This window comes from Theropithecus gelada, chromosome 7a, assembly GCF_003255815.1.
Source record: "Theropithecus gelada isolate Dixy chromosome 7a, Tgel_1.0, whole genome shotgun sequence".
Taxonomy (NCBI): Eukaryota; Metazoa; Chordata; class Mammalia; order Primates; family Cercopithecidae; genus Theropithecus; species Theropithecus gelada.
The window spans coordinates 27172180-27193340 of record NC_037674.1 but is presented as its reverse complement, the minus strand read 5'-3'; the positions used below and the strand labels follow the sequence as shown (position 1 = coordinate 27193340).

The 21161-nt window shown below is 39.3% G+C and overlaps 1 protein-coding gene across 1 annotated transcript in view; it reads right to left on the bottom strand.

Annotated features, from left to right (window-relative positions):
* The window catches only part of TMOD3 (tropomodulin 3), a 79221-nt gene that overhangs the window by 18365 nt on the left and 39695 nt on the right, over positions 1 to 21161 (bottom strand). Inside the window, exons 4-5 of the mRNA XM_025390325.1 lie at positions 5768 to 5890; positions 4348 to 4437 (exon numbers count right to left, since the gene is read on the bottom strand). Of these exons, the coding sequence (XP_025246110.1) occupies positions 4348 to 4437; positions 5768 to 5890 (213 nt within the window). The remainder of the gene's footprint in view (positions 1 to 4347; positions 4438 to 5767; positions 5891 to 21161) is intronic.

Sequence of the window (21161 nt, the reverse complement as noted above, 5' to 3'; positions counted from 1 at the left end):
TGATACTATTACAGTGGATGCAGATATTCACTTGGTAACATCTCTTTCTCTCTCTCTCATACACACATATTTATTCAAGGGGACAGATTTAAAAGTTTCAGCCCCACAATTCCGAAAAGATCCTTTATGTGTTGACACATATTTATTTATTTTTTTTAAATGATTTTTTTTTTTTTTTTTTTTGAGATGGAGTCTCACTCTGTTGCCCAGGCTAGACTGCAGTGGCGTGATCTTGGCTCACTGCAACCTCCTCCTGCCACGTTCAACTGACTCTCCTGCCTCAGCCTCCCGAGTACCTGGGACTACAGGTGTGTGCCACCATGCCTGGCTAATTTTTGTATTTTTAGTAGAGATGGGTTTCATCATGTTGGCCAGGGTGGTCTCGAACTTCTGGCCTCAAGTGACCTGCCTGCCTTGGCCTCCCAAAGTGCTGGGATTACAGGCGTGAGCCACTGCGCCTGGCCTTGACACACATTTAAGGCATCCAAATAAAATTTTACTGAATATAAATACCAAACATATTCAATATTTAATTTATTTGCCATGTATCAGTCTTCAAAAATGAATATTTTCATTGTCTTAGTATATTACAAGATATTTTTACCACTCAAATATATTTGATAGCACAAGTTGATGATGCCATTTGTTTTTAGCAATATTTAAGATAAAGTACTAGTATGATAAAATCTAGCATCTCATCATTTCTCTGAGATTTAACTGATAATTGGCATAAAGGCAGTAAGAATCACAGACTTAAAGAAATATAGCCTAAATGAGAAGAATAAGGTGATGGGAGGGCACATTACCTCTTCCTCCCATGGGGAGTACTCTGCAGTGGGAGAGTAGGGAGAACTTTCTGTGAGAAAGAAGGAATAGGAAGGAGGGTGGGAATAAGGAGCAGAGAGGGAGAGGAGGTAAAGGTACACGGAAGAGCTACTGAGACAGAGTCTCCAAAATTTACTGCCCTCCCTCACTCTCACTCCCTAATCTTTACCTCAGCTACCCACACGATAGGAATATGATGCTTCAGATGTGAACAACAGAGGCCCTGAAATCCTTGAGCCCTTTCAAGAGATCACTGTGCTCTGCTGCCTGTGTGTGGGGGTCCATGAACAACTGTAACAGGTAAACTTTTATGGATACATTTTCTGGGGAAAGCATTACTTTTTTGTGGTCATTCAAGTCAAAGACCACAAAAGGCTCACAAACTAGTGAATGACCACAAAAGAGTAAGAGCAATTGACATGGAAAGACTGACTGGGTTCAAAATGGACTACTATCTGGCTTTTTTCCTTCCTGCCTTCCTCTAGATTTTAGAAGCAAAACTCATCTTGAGACAGGGTGCACTGATTATCCAATAAATTCCATTAAGGGTATCTTGTTACTTTCAAATATCACACACACACACAAAGCATCTTGAAGAGATCAACTTAGATAAAGGTTTGAAAATTACTTTCCTGAGGTAGGGTGAAAAATCTGAATATATTTAGTCTGGAGAAGTACATATTAAAAGAAGTTATGCTAGCTGTTTTCAGATTTATCCTGTAGAAGCTGAAAAGAGACAAATTTAGTGCTGTTCTGAAAGGCTGGGTTAGAACAAGTATAGATTGCCAAGAAGCAGAACTTGGTTCAAGACAAGGAAAAGCTTCCTAATGGAGCTCTGCTCAACAACAGAGAGTGGGCTCCCTCTCACTTGAGTTCAGCAAGGTAGTCTTCAAGACAGCTAGGGAAGAACTTCCTCATTGAATGGAAAATTGAGTAGTTCTAATTTTATAAAACCACAGGATGTGTGGAATGGGGAAAGAAATCTCGAGAGTCTTGCACCTTAATGAAATAATGAATCCAGTCAATGGGATGCAGGAATTATTAAGCAAAAGGTTCATGGGAAACTTAAAAAGGATGGATCAGGCTGCCTACATTTGAACCCTGTGATCAATCTCATTCCCCCAAAGAGGAAGGATTAGATTTGATAAGCTAAGTTCTTAATATGATTCAATCACCACCCATGAAGCATTCTTGCCAAAAGGGACCTGCACCTGCACCTCATCAAGCCGCTAGAACTAAAAGTTTATGGAAACACAGGTGATAGAAAAACATAAAATGATACCATAAGGTTGAAATCAGCCAAATCCAGAATGTGGAAAATTCTATGAAAAATAACCCAGTTTCTTAAAAAATAAATGGCATGAAAAAAAAGAAAAAAGAAAAAAAAAAAAAAAAAGGAAAGAGGTTGGGGAGGAGAACTGTTAAGAAATTAAGGGAGACTAAAAAGACAAACAACCAAATGCAGTGTGTAACCTTTTTTGAGTCAATAATGAAATGACATTTTGGAGAGAATAGAGGAAATCTGGACACAGACTGGGTATTACATGATATGAAGAAAATACTGTAAATTTTAAACTTTGATGATGGCATCATGATTACATTAAAAGAAAAGCCTTTATTTGTGAGACACACATATGGAAATATTTATAGGTGATGTAATACAAATGAACAGGGTTTGCTTTAAAATACTTCAGGAAAAAAAGTAGAAGGGCTAGGGAGGGAGACAGAAGATGAATAAAACAAGGCTGGCAAATGTTAAAAAACAGCTGAAGCTGGGTAATAATATATTATTCTCTCTTCTTTTATGTATGTTTGAACACTTCTACAATAAAAACTGAAAAATGAGAAGCGGGATGGTCAAATTGCAAAACATCGTAAAAAGGAATGTTATACACATGTCTGAATGAGGTAGATGTATACATATTGACTAGAAAACATGGTCCACTGCTAAGTGATACACTATATAACACGGGTTAAAATCCTTACCACTGACTTTGTGTAAAATATTGAGGTTACTTAATTATTTTAAAATCTCAGCTTTCTCACATGCAAATTAAAGATAATAATATCTATTTCATAGAACTGTTTTGAGGGCTGAGAGTACTCCACGTCCAAGAGCTGTGCATGCAACATGGCCCACAGTAAGCATTCAAAAACATTTAGTTGGCCAGGGATTGTTGGCTCACGCCTGTAATCCCAGCACTTTGGGAGGCTGAGGTGGGCAGATCGCCAGAGGTCAGGAGTTTGAGACCAGCCTGGCCAACATGGCAAAACCTCGTCTCTACTAAAAATACAAAAAAAAAAAAAAAAAAAAAAAATTAGCCAGACATGGTGGCGTGCACCTGTAATCTCAGATTCTCAGGTGGCTGAGGCAGGAGAAGTGCTTGAACCTGAGAGGCAGAGGGTGCAGTGAGCCACGACGGTGCCACTGTAATGCAGCCTGGGTGACAGAGGGAGACTGTTTCCAAAAAAATAAAAGAAAAGAAAAAAAATTAGCTAATAGAATTATTACTGAAAAATTAAGTTGCAATAAATACTTACAGTATAATCTTTTTTTGTAAAAAACAAGAGACTATGTATAACAATGTATACATTAGTACAAACAGTGAAAAGTCTGGTAGGGTATATACAAAAGTGTTTTAACAGGGTGCTGTTTGGGTAAGCAGAGGGCATGACAGCTGCAGATAGAGACACTTTTACTTCTTCCCATAAATACTTATGTATTGTTTAAATGTGCTACAAAGGCATGTATCACCTTGCTAATTTAAGAACACCCTATACATGAATTTTTTATCTGTTTTTTGAGATAGGGTCTTGCTCTATTGCCCAGGCTTGAGTGCAGTAGTGTGATCACGGCTCACTGAAGGCTCAATCTCCTGGGCTCAAGCCATCCTCCCCTCAGTCTCCCAAGTAGCTGAGACTAGAGACATGTGCCACCATGCCCAGCTAATTTTTAAAATTTTGTAGAGATGGAGGTCTACATTTCCAAAGCTGGTCTTGAAGTCTTGGACTCAAGCGATCCTCCTGCCTCAGCCTCAGAAAATGAAATTACAGGCATGATCCACCACACCTGGCCCCTATAAGTGAATTTCTGAAAAGCTTTGCTTTAGGCTATATAATACTTCACAGCAGACTGAAAGGTTTAGGGGTTGAATAGTTTTGTAGTATCGCCTGAATCTGATTTTATAATGTAATTTCTTTGTAAGTATTATTATCTATTTCTTGAAAATTAGTAGTAGTGATAATAAAATGTCAACAAAACCAAGTTTGACTAGCTTTAATACTGTTTAGTTATTGTTTAGTGAGGTAGAGTGGTTCTTACTACATTTGCTGACCCATTAAGCACAAAATATTTAATACTCTATTTTCAATGTCTTTCTTGGTTAATACCACCAAATTGAAATATCAGGTTTCAAGTACATATATATAACATCTAGTATGTGAATACTTAAGCTGACACAAGGCGAAAACAAAATATATTTAATAAACGATTAGAATTCACAAAGCATTTTAAGTACTCACCTGAAAAATGTTCTTGGTCAACACCATTACTACTTCCCATCATATTACAGAACTGTGTATTCGTTATCAAATTGTGCATCCCAAGAATTGCTATATAGAAAAAGAAAGTTTTTATTGTTTTAAACATGAAGAGTTTTACAACTAAAAATTTCTATCAATAATTTTAATATTCTCTGGACCTTTTCCTATAAATTATAGATCACACACACACAGAAGAACAAAATGATTAAAAATCACCTACAATCTCATTCTCATCAATACTTATTATTTTTCCCCACATTTCTAAATTTACATTTCCCGGCATTTCCAAAATCAGAGTTGGAGGCAGCCTAATCCTGAACGTAAATCTATGCTTAGCTCCATCTGGTGGCTAAGAGAGAAAATGGAAAGGATCTATTTTTGCCGTTAATTTCACAAGGTTTCTAGGAACATCATGTGACAAAAAGCAGATTTTCAACTTTTAACCTTCATATTTTAATGTATGTTAATCTCATGTCATTAATTTGCATTTGGACTCCAGTTAAGAGTAAAATACTAAAGTATTAGGTTCTTGTATGTAAGAATATGAGCACCCTTCAAATATGACAGGAGGAAAAATAAATTTGGTTTTAGTTTTTGATGCCCTTGTGTACAAATAAGGCAGAAGTCAGAGGATGTCCTTGGCTCATTCCACTCTGATGAATGTACTATTTACAGATCTGTCAGTCCTCAGTCCCTCAACGCAAAGACTCCTGCTCTGGCTGTGGCATCACACCTTGACCTGTCCCTTTCCAAGGTCCTTCCCAAAGGACCATCAGTGCTACATTCAAACTTAATAGTTCTTGGGGTTATTTGGTATGAAGAACTCCCCATGCATCACACTTTTCTATCTAGGAAAGTAGGTCGTACATGGGTACGGAGGGGAAGATACTGGTCTAGATAAGAAATTGGCAATAATGAAAATAATAGAGAGGTTTGGAGTGTTTCATATACACTTCAGAAAAGTTGGGAAGGTGGTGAGTATAGCTCAGAACTGACTGCTTCAATCTACTTTCTAGTTACTCATCTCTCAGTCTTCTGATAAAGTAGGTCAGCAGTTGACCCTGAAGACTCTTTTTCAGTGTTCAGATGGGACAGCTTCTAGCTGAGCACCAGCTGATGAAAGATTTTTAGAAAGACTTTCAAATATGACAACATGGGAAAAGGTGTCGAACAACACAATACATTCTCTTAACATAAACATTTCACTATTGAGAGTATTTAGAGAAATGAAACTCTTTATGTCAGCTTTATCGTGTAAAATATAAAGCCAAATATGTGGTTACTGATTTAACAGCACTTGCTAGGTAAAGAAAACATCTGTATCATGTATATAGGTATGTGCTGGTATTTCCCACTCCACCACACGTTTATTCACAAATTAAATTGTTTTAGGTGATACCTGCGAGGTCACACAATTCTGTATCAGAAGCACTTGTCAAAGCTTCTTCTAATTCTGGATCAAGAGACACTTTTTCTTCTGTAAAAGTCTGTACAGGTTTTTGTTTGGGGATAAATATTTTCCCTGTAAAATAAAGCACTTTGTTAATTCCACTATTACTGCTATTAACTCATTACCATTTTATCCTTGTAACCAAAGTATGTATAATTGAACCTGAAGGAAAAGATTAACATTAACAGTAATTTTGTTTTATCTCTGACATAGATTTTTAAGTTTCCAGTGTAATATTTTGGCTGTAAAAGTTGGAAAGAAAAGGTCAACTGAGAAACTTTTCATCTGTGGAAATAAAAATGGGCTCTTTTTAGAGTAATTGCGAGTTGCTTTACAAATAATCAATCAATAAATGAAGGAATAAACAAAAAAACCTATAAAACTTTAAAGAGATTGAAAAAAAAAACCCCCAAAAAAACCAGATTCCAATTTCCTTTTTTTTGAGATGGAGTCTCACTCTGTCACCCAGGCTGGAGTGTTGTGGCGTGATCTTGGCTCACTGCAACCTCTGCCTCCTGGGTTCAAGTCATTCTCCTGCCTCAGTCTCCTGAGTAGCTGGGACTACAGGCGTGCACCACCACACCCGGCTAATTTTTGTATTTTTAGTAAAGACGGGGTTTTGCCATGTTGGCCAGGCTGGTCTTGAACTCCTGACCTGAGGTGATCCACCCGCCTTGGCCTCCCAAAGTGCTAGGATTACAGGTGTGAGCCACCGCGCCCGGCCCCAATTTCTTATTATTAAGCAACAAACTGTTACTGTCACATGGGGGATGGCAGAGACAATTATGATTCTAGAAATTCAAATTCTGATTGCAAATAAATTTCTACGTCCTGAGTGGCACTCTGAAATTTTTAGTCATTATTCCTCCAAGCCTCAATGTACATGAACAAGAAACTAGTTACTTTAGAAACCTAAAGACTTTATCATATGAAAATCATGTTTATGACCATATGTTCTATGCAAGATTGAAAATACGAAGGGAATGGAAAAATGCTAATAATTATAACTGCAGCACTAGCTGACCAAACAAGATGTACTCACACAACTTGGGTTACTAAGCTTGCATAGAACAGAATACCCAATTAAAGTTGGTTTAAACTGGTGCTTCAAAAGCTCTGATGTTCATGTTAGTCACCAGGGATCTTACTAAAGTACAGATGCTGATGCAGCAGGTCTGAGTAGGGCCTGAGATTCTGCATTTCTAACCAGACTTCCAGATGATGCTGATCCACAGACCACTCTTAAAGCAATAAGGGTTCAAACAACATGAAGTTTTATTATCTCACTTAATAAGCCCACAGGAAGGTGGTTCTAGGGTTGGTTTAGTAGCTCACTGTTGACATCAAGGATCCAGGTTCCTTTGTTTTTCTCTTTGGCTATTCTCAGTGTGGAGGCCTTTGTTCTTAGGCCTTCACAGTCTCAAGATGACCTTTGTAGCACCAAGTATTCTGTCCCCACACAATAAAGCCAGAACAGGAAGGAGTTCTTTTTCAATTGCCAACTTTTTTTAAGGCTAGTCAAGTGAAGCAGCGGGAGTAGAAATGGAACAAATAAATCTGTAACTGGTTGTGATCAATTAGCTGTAACCACCACTGCACTTGGACCACCCTCAACTGCCAACTTTTACAAGAAATCCTGCACTGCAGATTTTTCCTTTGGTCTATGCCCCAGCTGCAAGGGTGGCTAGGAAAGCAAGCATCTGTGAATGGTTGTTAAATGGGCAACTATAGTGTCTGTCCCAAACTGAAACCAACTAAAGTACTTTTATATTCCCTCAATTCCCTGAACATTTCACCATAGCTACACTTAGACATTGTGCAATGTGTTTGTCTTTTGCATGCTTTTCAAGGGGATGCTGTATGTTCTGTTCATCCCTGCATCCTTGCCTAGAACACAATAGGCAATCCAATTTGCTGAATAAACAATTTGGTGATCACCTTCAGTCCAATGACCCCATTTTATAAAGTATAATTTAAATACATGGGCTCAAAGTCACACAGCAGAGCTAATACTAGAACACAGGTTGTCAAACTCTTAAGGCCAGGGCTTCAGTGCTTTTTCCAATTAACTGGCGGCTTACAAACTTGATTTTTTTAGCAACAGACTTCCCCCCCGCAAACAAATGCCCACCTATATGGTGGTATGTATAACTGATCTTAGTACCAAATTTTGGAATTCTGATGACTGGATAATCTTTTATTATTGGTTCACAGGTAAAGAGAAATCCAAATCATTAGGTCCTGATAATTCCATACTTTTCATAGTGGTTGAGATTACAACTAAAGTGACATACATTTCAGGGGGGCATAATTTTAATTGCCATTTCAGGATAATTACATTTTCCTTAGCTCAATCTACCAGTATTTTCAACTGTGTATGGCAGTAGTTCTAAATGTTATATGCACAGTGGCTTCACTGTGAGAGCTTTAAAAAATTCTCATGTCCAAGCCCCACTCCAGAGATGCTGGTTTAGTTAATCTTGTATGCTGCATGGGCAGCTGAATTTTTTAAAGCTCTCTAGGGATTTTGATGCATAGCAGCCAAGGTTGAGAGCAACTGGATTATGGTATTCACTGACTAAACAAAACTACTCAAGCTACTTGCCACAAAAAATGATCAGTATGTGAGGTAATATGTATGTCAAATTTAATTTAGCTATCCCACAATGTGTACATGTAAAAAAAGTTATACACCATAAACAACACAATTTTTACTTGCTAATTTAAAAAAAAACTACACAAGCTATCAAATAGCTGCCCATGTCTTATTTGAGGGACTGATGGAATCTAAAGCACTATAAAAATCTAAGATGCTTATTTTTTATAATCCTTATACACATTCCTTAAGAGGCATTATTCGTATCTAATTTCCCCCATACATAAATTTTTGCTAATGCTTACAAATACAAAATGAATCTCGGCAGAAAAATCAGTAAGGCAAAACAAAACTCCCAACGACCTAGAAAAATTTTTCTGTCATACAGAATTTTGCTCGATTTCATAGAGTTCTGACATAGCGTGGCACCTCTTCTGGCACTCCTCTTTGGCACTTTGGGAGGTCAAGGTGGGTGGATCACCTCAGGTCAGGAGTTCAAGACCAGCCTGGCCAACATGGCAAAACCCCGTCTCCACTAAAAATACAAAAATTAGCCTGGTGTGGTGGTGCACGCCTGTAGTCCCGGCTACTCAGGAGACTGAGGCAGGAGAATGACTTGAACCCAGGAGGCAGAGGGTGCAGTGAGCCGAGATCACGCCACGACACTCCAGCCTGGGTGACAGAGTAAGACTCCATCTCAAAAAAAGGAAATTGGATTCTGGTTTTTTGTTTTTTTTTTTTTTAATCTCTTTACATAATTTTTGCTATAGAGCGATTTAGCTTGTACAATATTGTTTTTTAAAATACAAAAAGTAATTACTTCATACTTTCTTCTAGGTTAGTTGAACACTAATACACTGTAATAAGTTATCTTTTAATGCATATATATGAAGTTTAGTTATAGAAAAGTAGAAGTAAAGAAATTAATTTTGTAAGAAAGGATAAACTAGGAAGGACCTAAGTTAGTATTATGAATACAAAACCTAAGGGGCTCTCAGCAAATTAATTTACAGATTTATACAATCTCTTTCAAAATCTCAGTTGGTTTTTTTTATAGAAAGTGACAAACTGATCCTAAAATTCATATGGAAACCCAGAATAGCCAAGAACACAGTTGTAAGTAAGACTTAAACTTCCCAGTGTCAAAATTTAATGCAAAGCTACTATAATCAAAACGGTGTTGGTGCACTAGGAAAGACATTTAGATCAACAGAATAGAACCAAAAATCCAGAAATAAACCCTTATACTTATGGTTGATTTTCTGCAGGAATACCAAAACAATTCAATGGAGAAAGAACAGTGTTTCAACAAATGGTACTAAGACAACTGCACAGTCACATGCAAAGTTTTTTGTTTTTGTTTTTTTTCTTTTGAGAGAGTCTCTCACTTGGTTACCCAGGTTGGAGCGCAGTGGTGCAATCTCAGTCCAATGCAACCTCCGCCTCCTGGGTTCAAGCGATTCTCATACCTCAGCCTCCCAAGTAGCTGGGACTACTAGTAGATGGGGTTTTGCCATGTTGGTCTTGGTCAGGCAGGTCTTAAACTCCTGACCTCAAATGAGCCACCTGCCTCAGTCTCCCAAAGTGCTGGGATTACAGATGTGAGCCACCACTCTTGGCCTCATATGCAAAGTTGAATCCTTACCTCACACCATACTCAAAATAGATTATAAACCTAAATGGGACGGACATGGTGGCTCACGCCTATAATCCCAGCACTTTGGGAGGCAGAGGCGGGCGGATCACCTGAAGTTAGGAGATCGAGACCAGCCTGGCCAACAAGGTGACACCCTGCCTCTACTAAAAATACAAAAACTAGCCAGGTGTGGTAGCACACGCCTGTAATCCCAGCTACTCAGGAGGCTGAGGCAGGAGAATTGCCTGAACTTGGGAGGCGGAGGTTGCAGTGAGCCGAGATCGTGCCATTCTACTCCAGCCTGGGCGACAGAGCAAGACTCTGACTCAAAATAAATAAGTAAAATAAAAACAAAAACCTAAATGTAAGGGCTAAACTATAAAACTCTTAGGAAAAAAGATAAGATTATATCTCCTTGGCAGGCTGAGGCAGGCGGATCCCTAAGGTCAGGAGTTGAAGACCAGACTGACCAACATGGAGAAACTCCATCTCTGCTAGAAATACAAAAGAATTAGCTGGGCATGGTGGTGCATGCCTATAATACTAGCTACTCAGGAGGCTGAGGCAGGAGAATCGCTTGAACCCAGGGGGCAGAGGTTGCGGTGAGCAAAGATAGTGCCACTGCACTCCAGCCTGGGCAACAAGAGCGAAACTCTGTTTCAAAAAAAAAAAATTTATATCTCCGTGACCTTGAGTTAGGCAATGGTTTTTAGATATGACACCCAAAGTATAAGCAACAAAAGAAACATAGATAAATTGTACTACATCAAAATTAAAAACTTTTATGGGGCAAATTATACCATCAAGAAAGTGAAAAGACAATCTGCTGAATAGGAGAAACATTTTTTGAACCATGTATCTGGCAAGAAAGTTTTATCCAGAATATATAAGGAATGCTTGCCAATCAACAATAAAAGGACAACCCAGTTTAAAAGTAAGCGAGGATTTGAAGAGACATTTCTACAAAGAATATGTACAGCTGGGCATGGTGGTGCACATTTGTAATCTCAGCTACTCGGTCGGTTGAGGTAGGAGGATTGTTGAGCCCAGAAGTTCGAGTCCAGCCTGGGATGCATAGCAAGACCCCATTTCCAAAAAGCAAACAAATATACAGTAGTCTAACAGTACATGAAAAAATACTCAGTATCATTAGTTATTAGGGAAATCCAAATCAAAACCACAATGTGATATTACTTCACACCCACTAAGATGGCTATAATAAAACAGACAACAAGTATTGAAGCATGTGGAGAAATTTCAACCCTGGTACATTACTGGTGAGAAGGTAAAATACTGCAGCCACTTTGGAAAACAGTTTGGCAGCTTCTCAATTTGTTAAAAAATCGTTACCTTATGATCCAGCAATTCTATTCCTAGGCACATACCCAAGAAAAATAAAGACATATGTCTATACAACAACTTGTATAAAAATGTTCATAGCAGCATATTCACAAAGCTAAAAAGTGGCAACAACCTGTATGTCCATTAACTGAGAAACAGATAAACAAAATGTGGTATCCATACAATAAAATATTACTCAGCCATAAAAAAGAATGAAGTACTGACACACACTGTAATAAGATGAAACTCCAAAACCTTATGCTAAGTGAAAGACGCCACAAATACATATTGTATGATTCTGTTTATAGCCGGGCGTGGTGGCTCACGCCTGTAATCCCAGCACTTTGGGAGGCAGAGGCAGGCAGATCACGAGGTCAGGAGATCGAGACCATGCTGGTTAACACAGTGAAACCCCATCTCTACTAAAAATACAGGCGCCTGTAGTCCCAGCTACTCTGGAGGCTGAGGCAGGAGAATGGCGTCACCCTGGGAGATGGAGCTTGCAGTGAGTTGAGATCACATCACTGCGCTCCAGCCTGGGCGACAGAGCGAGACTCTGTCTCAAAAAAATAAATACATAAACAATGATTAGATCAGATTAAAAAACTCTCGGATAAGTATGAAATGATACATTCCCCGCCACCAAGTTAAACAAAACAAAAATAAAGCTGACCCTTAGTTGCTAAGAGTGTTAAAACAGTTTAGTAATGTTTTTGCAACTACAAAACAGCAGCTAAGGAAATGGAAGACACTGAGATAAGAATTCATATAATAGTAATTTAAATGTATGGCATTTATCCAAACCCATGTTTGTGCCAAGAAAAAAAAAGAAAAAGAAATATCCTGTGCCAAGATCCTTGTTATTGTCACAAAATCAGTGAGAAATACTGTGATCCATGTTAGGAATTCCATTGCCAGGACCTTTCTTTACTACTCTTCATCTCTTTTGCTCTGATAGCAAGTTACAGCTGCAACAAATGTTAAGAATTATCTTAGTCATAGCTCCCACCCTTGTTGAGTATATAAAAAATATAGTAACAAGAAACAGAGATGGCTCTTGGTTACTTCATTCCTACAGAGTTGAAAGGCCCTAGCTAACTTTACTGTTTGTTTATAAACTGCCTTGTTCCAGAAAAGATTGAAGGACCCTATGCCACTATAATCTCCAGGAGGCTTTGCGATATATTGTTTGACAAGCAGCACACAAACCTCAAACCAATCAAACTAAAGGATGAGGGGACAGAGCCTAGAAAGACGTTTTTGTTTTGATACAGTGACACACACCACACCTGCTTGATGCTGCAATATGGTCACCAATAAATGCTTAGTCAACAAATGTTTAGTGAGTGAGTTTGTGTATCCTAGACAATTAACTAGAAAGACACCACAAGGAAAACAAAACAAGAGATCCTTCACTTTGGGGAGCTAATACTCTAACAGGGAAATAGAATAGCAACTGAATCCTAATCTGGAGGATCTTATGTCAAGATGGGGTAATAAGGACAGAATTTACCTACATGCCTGAAACAACTAAAATGGATAAAATATATGAAACAAGTTTTACACACACACACACACTTTTAAAGAGATGGGTCTTGTTATGTCGGCCAGGTTGGTCTTGAACTCTTTGGCCTCAAGCAATCCTCCTGCCTCAGCCTCCCAAAGGGCTAGGATTACAGGCATGAGGCACCATACCTGGCCAGAAACAACAGTTTTCAAGACACTGGCCATCAGGCAACAAAGGACAGTGATACCTATGAAATGGGGAAAAAAGAGGTGAGCCCTATGATTACCTAGCTTATTGCCTGGAGAAAGGTTCCAGGCTGCAGATCAGGGAGCAGAAATTCAGGAAGAGCCTGGTGAACTCTGAGCTGAGGAGACACAGCTGAGGTCCAGAAAAACCAAGGCAGCCAGTGTTTGAAGGATAGGGAACCAGAGAGGAGGGAGCTGCACACAGAGGGAGCCCAGGAGTTGTGCAGAGGGTTGCACTGAGTGTTCAGCAGAGCACCAATTGGTACGTGTATGTGAGGAGCTACCTTGAGCCAAGGAAGAAAAAAAAAAATCTGAAAGCTTAGAGGTAATAATGCCCGTGTTCATGCAGAGCTGGGAAAAGAACCTGTTCCTACCAGCCAGACTGGAAAAGCTGACAATTCACAAGGCTCATAATTGGGTAGGGAACTCAGAAGGGTCTTGCCTCAGTATTGGGGAAATAATTAGTCCTAGACTGAACACTGCTCTAGTCTCACCTAACAAATCTTAAAAGCAAGACTCTAAGGAATCAAACTGTTTCCAAGTAACTTAATTGCATCCCAGAATGAAACTCAAGAATATATATAGGGATATCAATACATCCAGCACCGGAAAGTTAATGTTTGATACCCAACAAACAATTACAAACATGCAAAGAAACGGGAAAATCTGATCTAGAAGAAGAAGAAAAAAAATCGGTCTATCAAAATTGACTTAATGATAGATGATAAAATTGGCAAGTTAAGGATATTAAAAGTTACTATAATTACATTACATATGTTCAAAAAGTGAAGTAAAGGCATGAAAGATTTTTTAATTTTTTTTGAGACAGAGTCTCACTCTTTTGCCCAGGGTGGAGTGCAGTGGCATGAGCATGGATCACTGCAGCACTAAACTCCTGGGCTCAAGCCATCCTCCCACCTCAGCCTCCAGAGTAACTGGAACTACAGGCGCACACCAACACATCCAGCTAATTTATTTTCATTTTTAGTAGAGACAAGGTCTCACTGTGTTGCCCAAGCTGGTCTGAACTCCTGACCTCAAGTGATCCTCCCGCAGTGCTGGAATTACAGGTGTGAGCCATCATGCCTGGCCGAAAGATTTTTTGTTTTTTAAAAGTGCTGGGTGCAGTGTCTCACATGCGTAATCCCAGCTACTCAGGAGGCTGAGGTGGCTGGGAGGATTGTGTGAGGCCAAGCATTTGAGAACAACATAGCAAGACCCACCTCTAAAACGAATTTCAAAAATTAGCCAGATATGGTAGCACATGCCTGTAGTCCCAACTACTTAGGAGGGTGAGGCAGGAGGATTACTTGAACCCAAGAGTTTGAGGCTGCAGTGAGCTGTGATCACACCACTGCACTCCAGGCTGGAGTACAAACAACAACAACAACAACAATAACAACAAAGAACAGATAGGACAAACAGAAAAGATATACCATGCCAACTAATCAAAAGAAAGAAAGGCTCTAGTAACATCAGGCAAAGTAGGTTTTATAGCAAAGAATATTACCAGAGACAAAGGTCATTTCATAATAACAAAAAGGACAATTCATCAAGGGGATATAACAATCCTAAAAACAAATAAACAAAGCCTCATAGTACAAGATTCTGAAACGATCAAAAGCAGTATTTTAGCCTGGGCATGGTGGCTCACATCTGTAATCCCAGCACTTTGGGAGGCTGAGGTGGACAGATCACGAGGTCAGGAGACCGAGACCATCCTGGCTAACATGGTGAAACCCTGTCTCTCCTAAAAATAGAAAAAAAATTAGCCGGGCGTGGTTGTGAGCGTCTGTAGTCCTAGCTACTCAGGAGGCTGAGGCAGGAGAATGTTGTGAACCCGGGAGGTGGAGCTTGCAGTGAGCCAAGATCGTGCCACTGCACTCCAGCCTGGGCAAGACTCCGTCTCAAAATAAATAAATAAATAAAAAGCAGTACTTTATGGTATGTAAATCATATGAAGAAATATTGGAGGAAAGGAACTATCCAGAGTGGGTGTAGTTATCCAGGAAAGGTTCCCCATAAAACCGCGTGTTAACATGAGTAACAAGCCATCCATCTGGCTAACTCCTTACCCTAAAGGAGTTAACAGTGAATCATTCAAATGATATTACATGACCCGTCTGAAAAGGAGATGCCAGCATCTGCATGACTAATGTAAATAGCCCATTTCAAACACCAGCTTCAGTGCCTGGGAAGACCACTTTTCAGGTCTACAAGGGACGTTTAGGATTCATAAAATATGATTACAAAAATAAGAGCCAGTTTTTATCTTTGGACTTAGCGGAAACCAATTGCCCAGTGGTGGTTATGTAATCCTGTAGATGTAGGCAGGTTTGTAACCATGATCTTTCTGGTTTACTAAGGGATCACATCTGTCTTTCCTCCAAAGAAATCACATATTCAGAAAGGTGAGAAAGAGTAGGTTTTCTGGAAAGCTAACATAACTGTGAATAAATAACTTGAACAGTATATGGGAAGTCCTTAGTTTAAGGCAACTGGGTGAAATTTACCTTTAGAAGAGCAGGGAGGGGCATGTGGAATTCTTGGGAAAGAACATAAGGGCGTTCCATTCTCAGGATAGGAAAAGAGAAAACAACCACCAAAAGGCATAAATGGCTGTACCCCAAGGCCCAGCAGGAAGAAAAGGAGTGTGGTGCAAGGAAGGGAGGAGCCCACAGCGGGTGAGTCAGCAGCTCAAACAGAATTAGAATGCACATCTCTGTATGGGATATAAGGTGCAGCCATGGCTCTGGTCCATCCGTGAAGTAACACAGGGAAAAAAAAAATCTTAGTCTAGGTAAGGGTGGAGCATGATACTAGCAACAGAGAGGAAGAGTCCCCAGCAAAACAAAACAAAATGACAGGCAGTAAAAAAATACTGAAGACTGGGACACAGTATTTCTGTAAGTGATAAATTCATGGCAAGGTTCTATGCCTCATCTATCTTTGAGACAGAATACACATGCTACGTAAAAATATCATGGGAACTAATAATCAGCACTGAGAATTTTCACCATTCTCTGAATGAGAACAAGCTGGATGAATACTCTCTTTCACCCTTGTGCTGGCCTATGTCTCAGTTATATACTTTGCAAAATTTTAAAGAGGAAGAGGTAAAAAGCTACATGTACCTTTCCAACATTTTAACATGATATTTTTAAGCAAAAGGTACATATATTGAAAATATGGACCAGGACACAGTAGCTCACACCTGTAATCCCAGCAATTTGGGGGCTGAGGCAGATGGAAGTGCTTGAGCCCAAGAGTTCGAGACCAGCCTGGGCAACATGGTGAAACCCTGTCTCTATTTTTTTTTATTAAAAGAAAAAAGAAAATATGTTATTAATTTTGTTAACTTTTTTTTTTTTTTTTTGAGATGGAGATTCACTTTTGTCGCCCAGGCTGGAGTGCAGTGGTACGATCTTAGCTCACTGCAACCTCTGCCTCCTGGGTTCAAGCGATTCTCCTGCCTCAGCCTCCCAAGTAGCTGGGATTACAGGCATACGCCACCGTGTCCAGCTAATTTTTGTATTTTTAGTAGGGACAGGGTTTCCCCATGTTGGCCAGGCTGGTCTTGAACTCCTGACCTCAGATGATCCACCTGCCTTGGCCTCCCAAAGTGCTGGGATTACAGGCATGAGCCACCACACCCAGCTGTTTTAATTTTTTTTAACAGACAGTAAGAAGAGGTAGATTGTTTTAATTTTCTTAAACATTCAGTTTCTCAACATTTTGAACATAGTAGACTCATAAGAAAGACATTTCCATTCATCTTTGTCAAGATTATTTGATATCATGATACCATTCCTACCGAGCTTATTAGATTTAGGCGAATTTAACATGTGTATATTGTGGGTTCTATGGTAAATAATGCACTTAAAAACAATCCGTAACACACCTTTTGTCAGCTTACCTTTACTAGCTAATGTCTTTTTGCTGTTAATAAAACTATAGTATTAAACGTAAAACATTCACCAGTATAGGACAAAATATTCCCCCAAATGCATGTAAGACATAAGGCCTTGAGCTTCACTTAATTAGGATTACTTTCTTCTTCTCATATATTGACATATGCTTTCAATTCTGTAAAACATATAAACAATCATTTCACAAATCATGAGGTGAAATTATTAATGGATTTACATATAATAACTCTTAAGTGTCCTTAGTCTATCAGGCTTCTAAAAAACATTTTTTAGCAATCTAGAAAATAAAATTTGGCATGAATATATACTTTTTTATTGGTCAAAAGGAAAAACCCTACCATGTGCAATTTTTAGTTTTATAAGGATTCCCTCCTGTCCTGGCCAGTTATGTCTAATTTTGGCTCCAGAAACAGAGTGTGCCTTTAAGTGAAAAAATAACAAGTATAATTAATTGTGAGTCTCAGAATATGAGAAAATAGTCTAATGACTAGGTAAGTAATCCTTTTAGTGGTTCCCAAGTTTTTGCTCTTAAAAAAGCAGTCGGCCAGGTGCAGTGGCTCATGCCTGTAATCTCCGCACTTTGGGAGGCTAAGGCAGCAGATCGCCTGAGGTCAGGAGTTCGAGAGCAGCCTGACCAACATGGCGAAACTCCGTCTCTACTAAAAATATAAAAATTAGCCAGGCGTGGTGGCAGGCCACTGCACTCCAGCCTCGGTGACAGAGTGAGATTCCATCTCCAAAAAAAAAATTAGGCAGTCATCTGATAGACCCTTTAAAATAATTAATTTATAAGTTTGGCATATAATTGTGATTTTGGCATATAACTTGCAAAGAGTTCAAGGAACTGAATGACACTGCTATAACATTCCCTGGTCAGAAGGCTAATATTGCCATTAGGTACTGCACCCTGAGGCCAGTCATGTTTGAATGAAAAAATCATTTAGAGAACAAGAGAACATCTTATGGATTCTAACTAATCTAAATGTACCAAGAAAGTAAAATGCCTTTGTTTCTCAATAGAGGTAGGTTTGCAAACTTTTATGAAGAACGAGGAAGACCTCTATTGTAGGGGAAAGCATCCTCAATCTGAAAGTCCATCTCCACTAAAATAAGCTATTAAGTAAAAAATCTGAGACTCAACCCAGGTGTTCAGGGCAGAGTCATAGGAGAGGCATCTTTAAAAAACAAGCTTCTGGATTTTTGGAGCTACAGAGGAGATTAACATTTAGCTTGATGGGAAGTATTCTAATAAGACACAGATGAATTACTCTGAGGACCTTCTGGAATGTTATCAGGATCTTGGAGATTAGATGAAGAGAAAGGATGGCATATTCGTGACTAAGGAAAACTAAGGCTAACTGCTTTAAAGATGAGAGTCTAGGGTGGATTTCAGAACACTAGAGGTGGCTTTTTGCTATATTTCAAAGCAGAGCTTTACAGCCAAAGTTGCTTGATTATTGAAGAGGAATCTGCCCTCCTTCAGGTCCGTGGTACTGTGACATGGCTTATAAGGCTTGATTCTACCACATCTGATAGTATGTGTTTCCATCTGATAGATTGATGAAACTCACAAATTCACCCCATGGTTGTTCTGGACCACTCCTCCATGACAGAGAATGAAAATCTCTTGTTTGGTAATCATCTCCCATATGATCCTTTACAGTCATTTCAGTGTACCCATTAACAAATTTGGTCCTCAGCTGGGTGTGGTGGCATGTGCCTGTAGTCCTAGCTACTCTAGAGGCTAAGACGGAAGGATTGCTTGAGCCCAGGAGTCCCAAGTTGCAGTGCCACTACATTCCAGCCTGGGCAACAAGAGAGTGAGTCCTGATCTCTAAAAACCAAACCAAAACAAATTTGGTCCTCACAAAAACTGTATGACATAGGCATGCCAGATGCCCGGAATGTATGTTTCCATCAATATAAAGTTCAAAACAAGCAGAACTAATCATTTTATTAGACACTATGTTGGTTATTACTTTTCAGAAGACAAAAGGGAAAAGTGACTGGGAAGGAGCATGATAGGGCCTTCAGTGGGTGCTGATGTTATCTTTTTTTTTTTTTTGAGACAGGGTCTCGGCTCTGTCGCCCAGGCTGGAGTGCAGTAGAGCAATCTTGGCTCACTGCAACCTCTGCCTCCGGGGTTCAAGCGGTTCCACTACCTCAGCCTCCCAAGTAGCTGGGACTATAGGCACGTGCCACCACGTTCGGCTATTTTGTATTTTTAGTAGAGACGGGGTTTCACCATGTTGGCCAGGCTGGTCTCGAGCTCCTGACCTCAAGAGATCCGCCCGCCTCGGCCTCCCAAAGTGCTGGGATTACAGGCGTGAGCCACCGCATTTGGCTGCTGATGTTATCTTTACCTGAGTGTTTAGATAAACCATGGTGTGTTTATTTTATAATTCACTGAGCTACATACAGATGATCTGTGCATTTTCTCTACGTAACAAAAAGTTCATTATTTTAAAAAAAAGCTATCATTTTAATCACTGCATCAGAACCACCCATAAACAATATTTAATAGACATATGTAGCTAAAAGATGCAGTAAAAATACTGAATGTACTATAAAGAGAAACCACTGATTGTGAATGTAAAATTACTTGTTCAACTACTTCCATTTATTCTTACCCATCTAAAACCTAAAGTAAGAAGTAAAAATTTAGAAAGATACATAGGAGGACAAAGATATTCTACAATAGTTGAGGATACAGCACTTTTTCCTAATGTCACCCATATTCCTCACCTCTATCCTTTTCCCCCTCTTGTATTTTCTTATTTTCCATAATTCTTCTCTACTTTCTTTCCTATTTCCTCTAATCCTCCAAGGTATTTTCCTAGGTAACTGGAGATTATGAAACAAGGGCATATTAGGAAGCTTCCTGGGTTAGCCTGGGACAAATGCAGCTTTCTTTCAGGTCTCTTATTTTTTCTCCTTGTCCTCAAATTCCATAGTTTTTTTCTGACATCTCTTTTTCTCACATCTCTCCCTTTGTTTCTACCTCCATTCCTTTCCAAATTATACCCCCAGAGTCCACCTAAAACACACAGAATAGAAGGTGATCAACCAGTATTTTTTCCCATAAAATTATGTTCTCCAATTTAAGCAGGATTAAAGCCATAAACACTGACATCTGTATGGCTGTACAGAGAAAATATAACCAGTAGTTTTCTTGGACAAATAAAAAGGAAGAGATGCCTCTGCCTGTCTTTATGATTCTCCACATTTCAAAATTCTGCATTGGTTTTGAACTCTTTTTCTGGCCCCAAACACCTGAGGGACAGGACATTCCCACCTGTAACAGTGGTGTGATGGTTAGTTTTATGTGTCAATTTCGCTGGGTTGTGGTGCCTAGATATTTTCTCAAACATTCTTCTAAAAGTTTTCATGAAGGTTTTTTTTGTTTGTTTGTTTTTGTTGTTTTGGATGAGATTAAAATTTAAATCAGTGGACTCTAAGTAAAGCCAATTAACCTACATAATGTGGCTGGGCCTCGTTTAATCAGTTGAAAGCCTTAAAAGAACAAAGATTCATATCCCCAAAGTAAGAAGAAATTCTGCCACTAGACTGCCTTTCGACAAGAACAGTAAATCCTCCCTGCGTCTCCAGCCTGCTAGATTTTGAATTTTAAAAGCCTCCTTAAAATAAACTTTTCTCTCCCCTCACATCCCATTGGTTCTGTCTGTCTGGAGAACCCTAACTCAAGTAACAAAGATAGTGATCCTTAACAAGAGATGAAGGGGAGGAGGACTCTAAAGAAAAAGCACAGGGGCTGAGGTGATGGATAATTTTGGAAAAGTCAAGTGCTGAGTTTACGGCTTACCTACTATTACCATTCACTAGCCTTCCTCTACTATAGAAGCTGGAGTGCTAAAATGAACTTTCTTGCTTCCCTTGCAGCTAAGGGGTAGTCATGTGACACAGTTCTGGCCAAAATTATTGAGAAGGGCCTCTTTCTCAAATAAAAAGCCCAAGTACCATTCTTCCTGCCCAGACTAGAAAGAATTCAGACATAAAAACGGTGCCTGCAAGAGCTGATATGCAGCTTTGCCACTGCTGTCACCATTCCCCAGTATTCTATACACAATA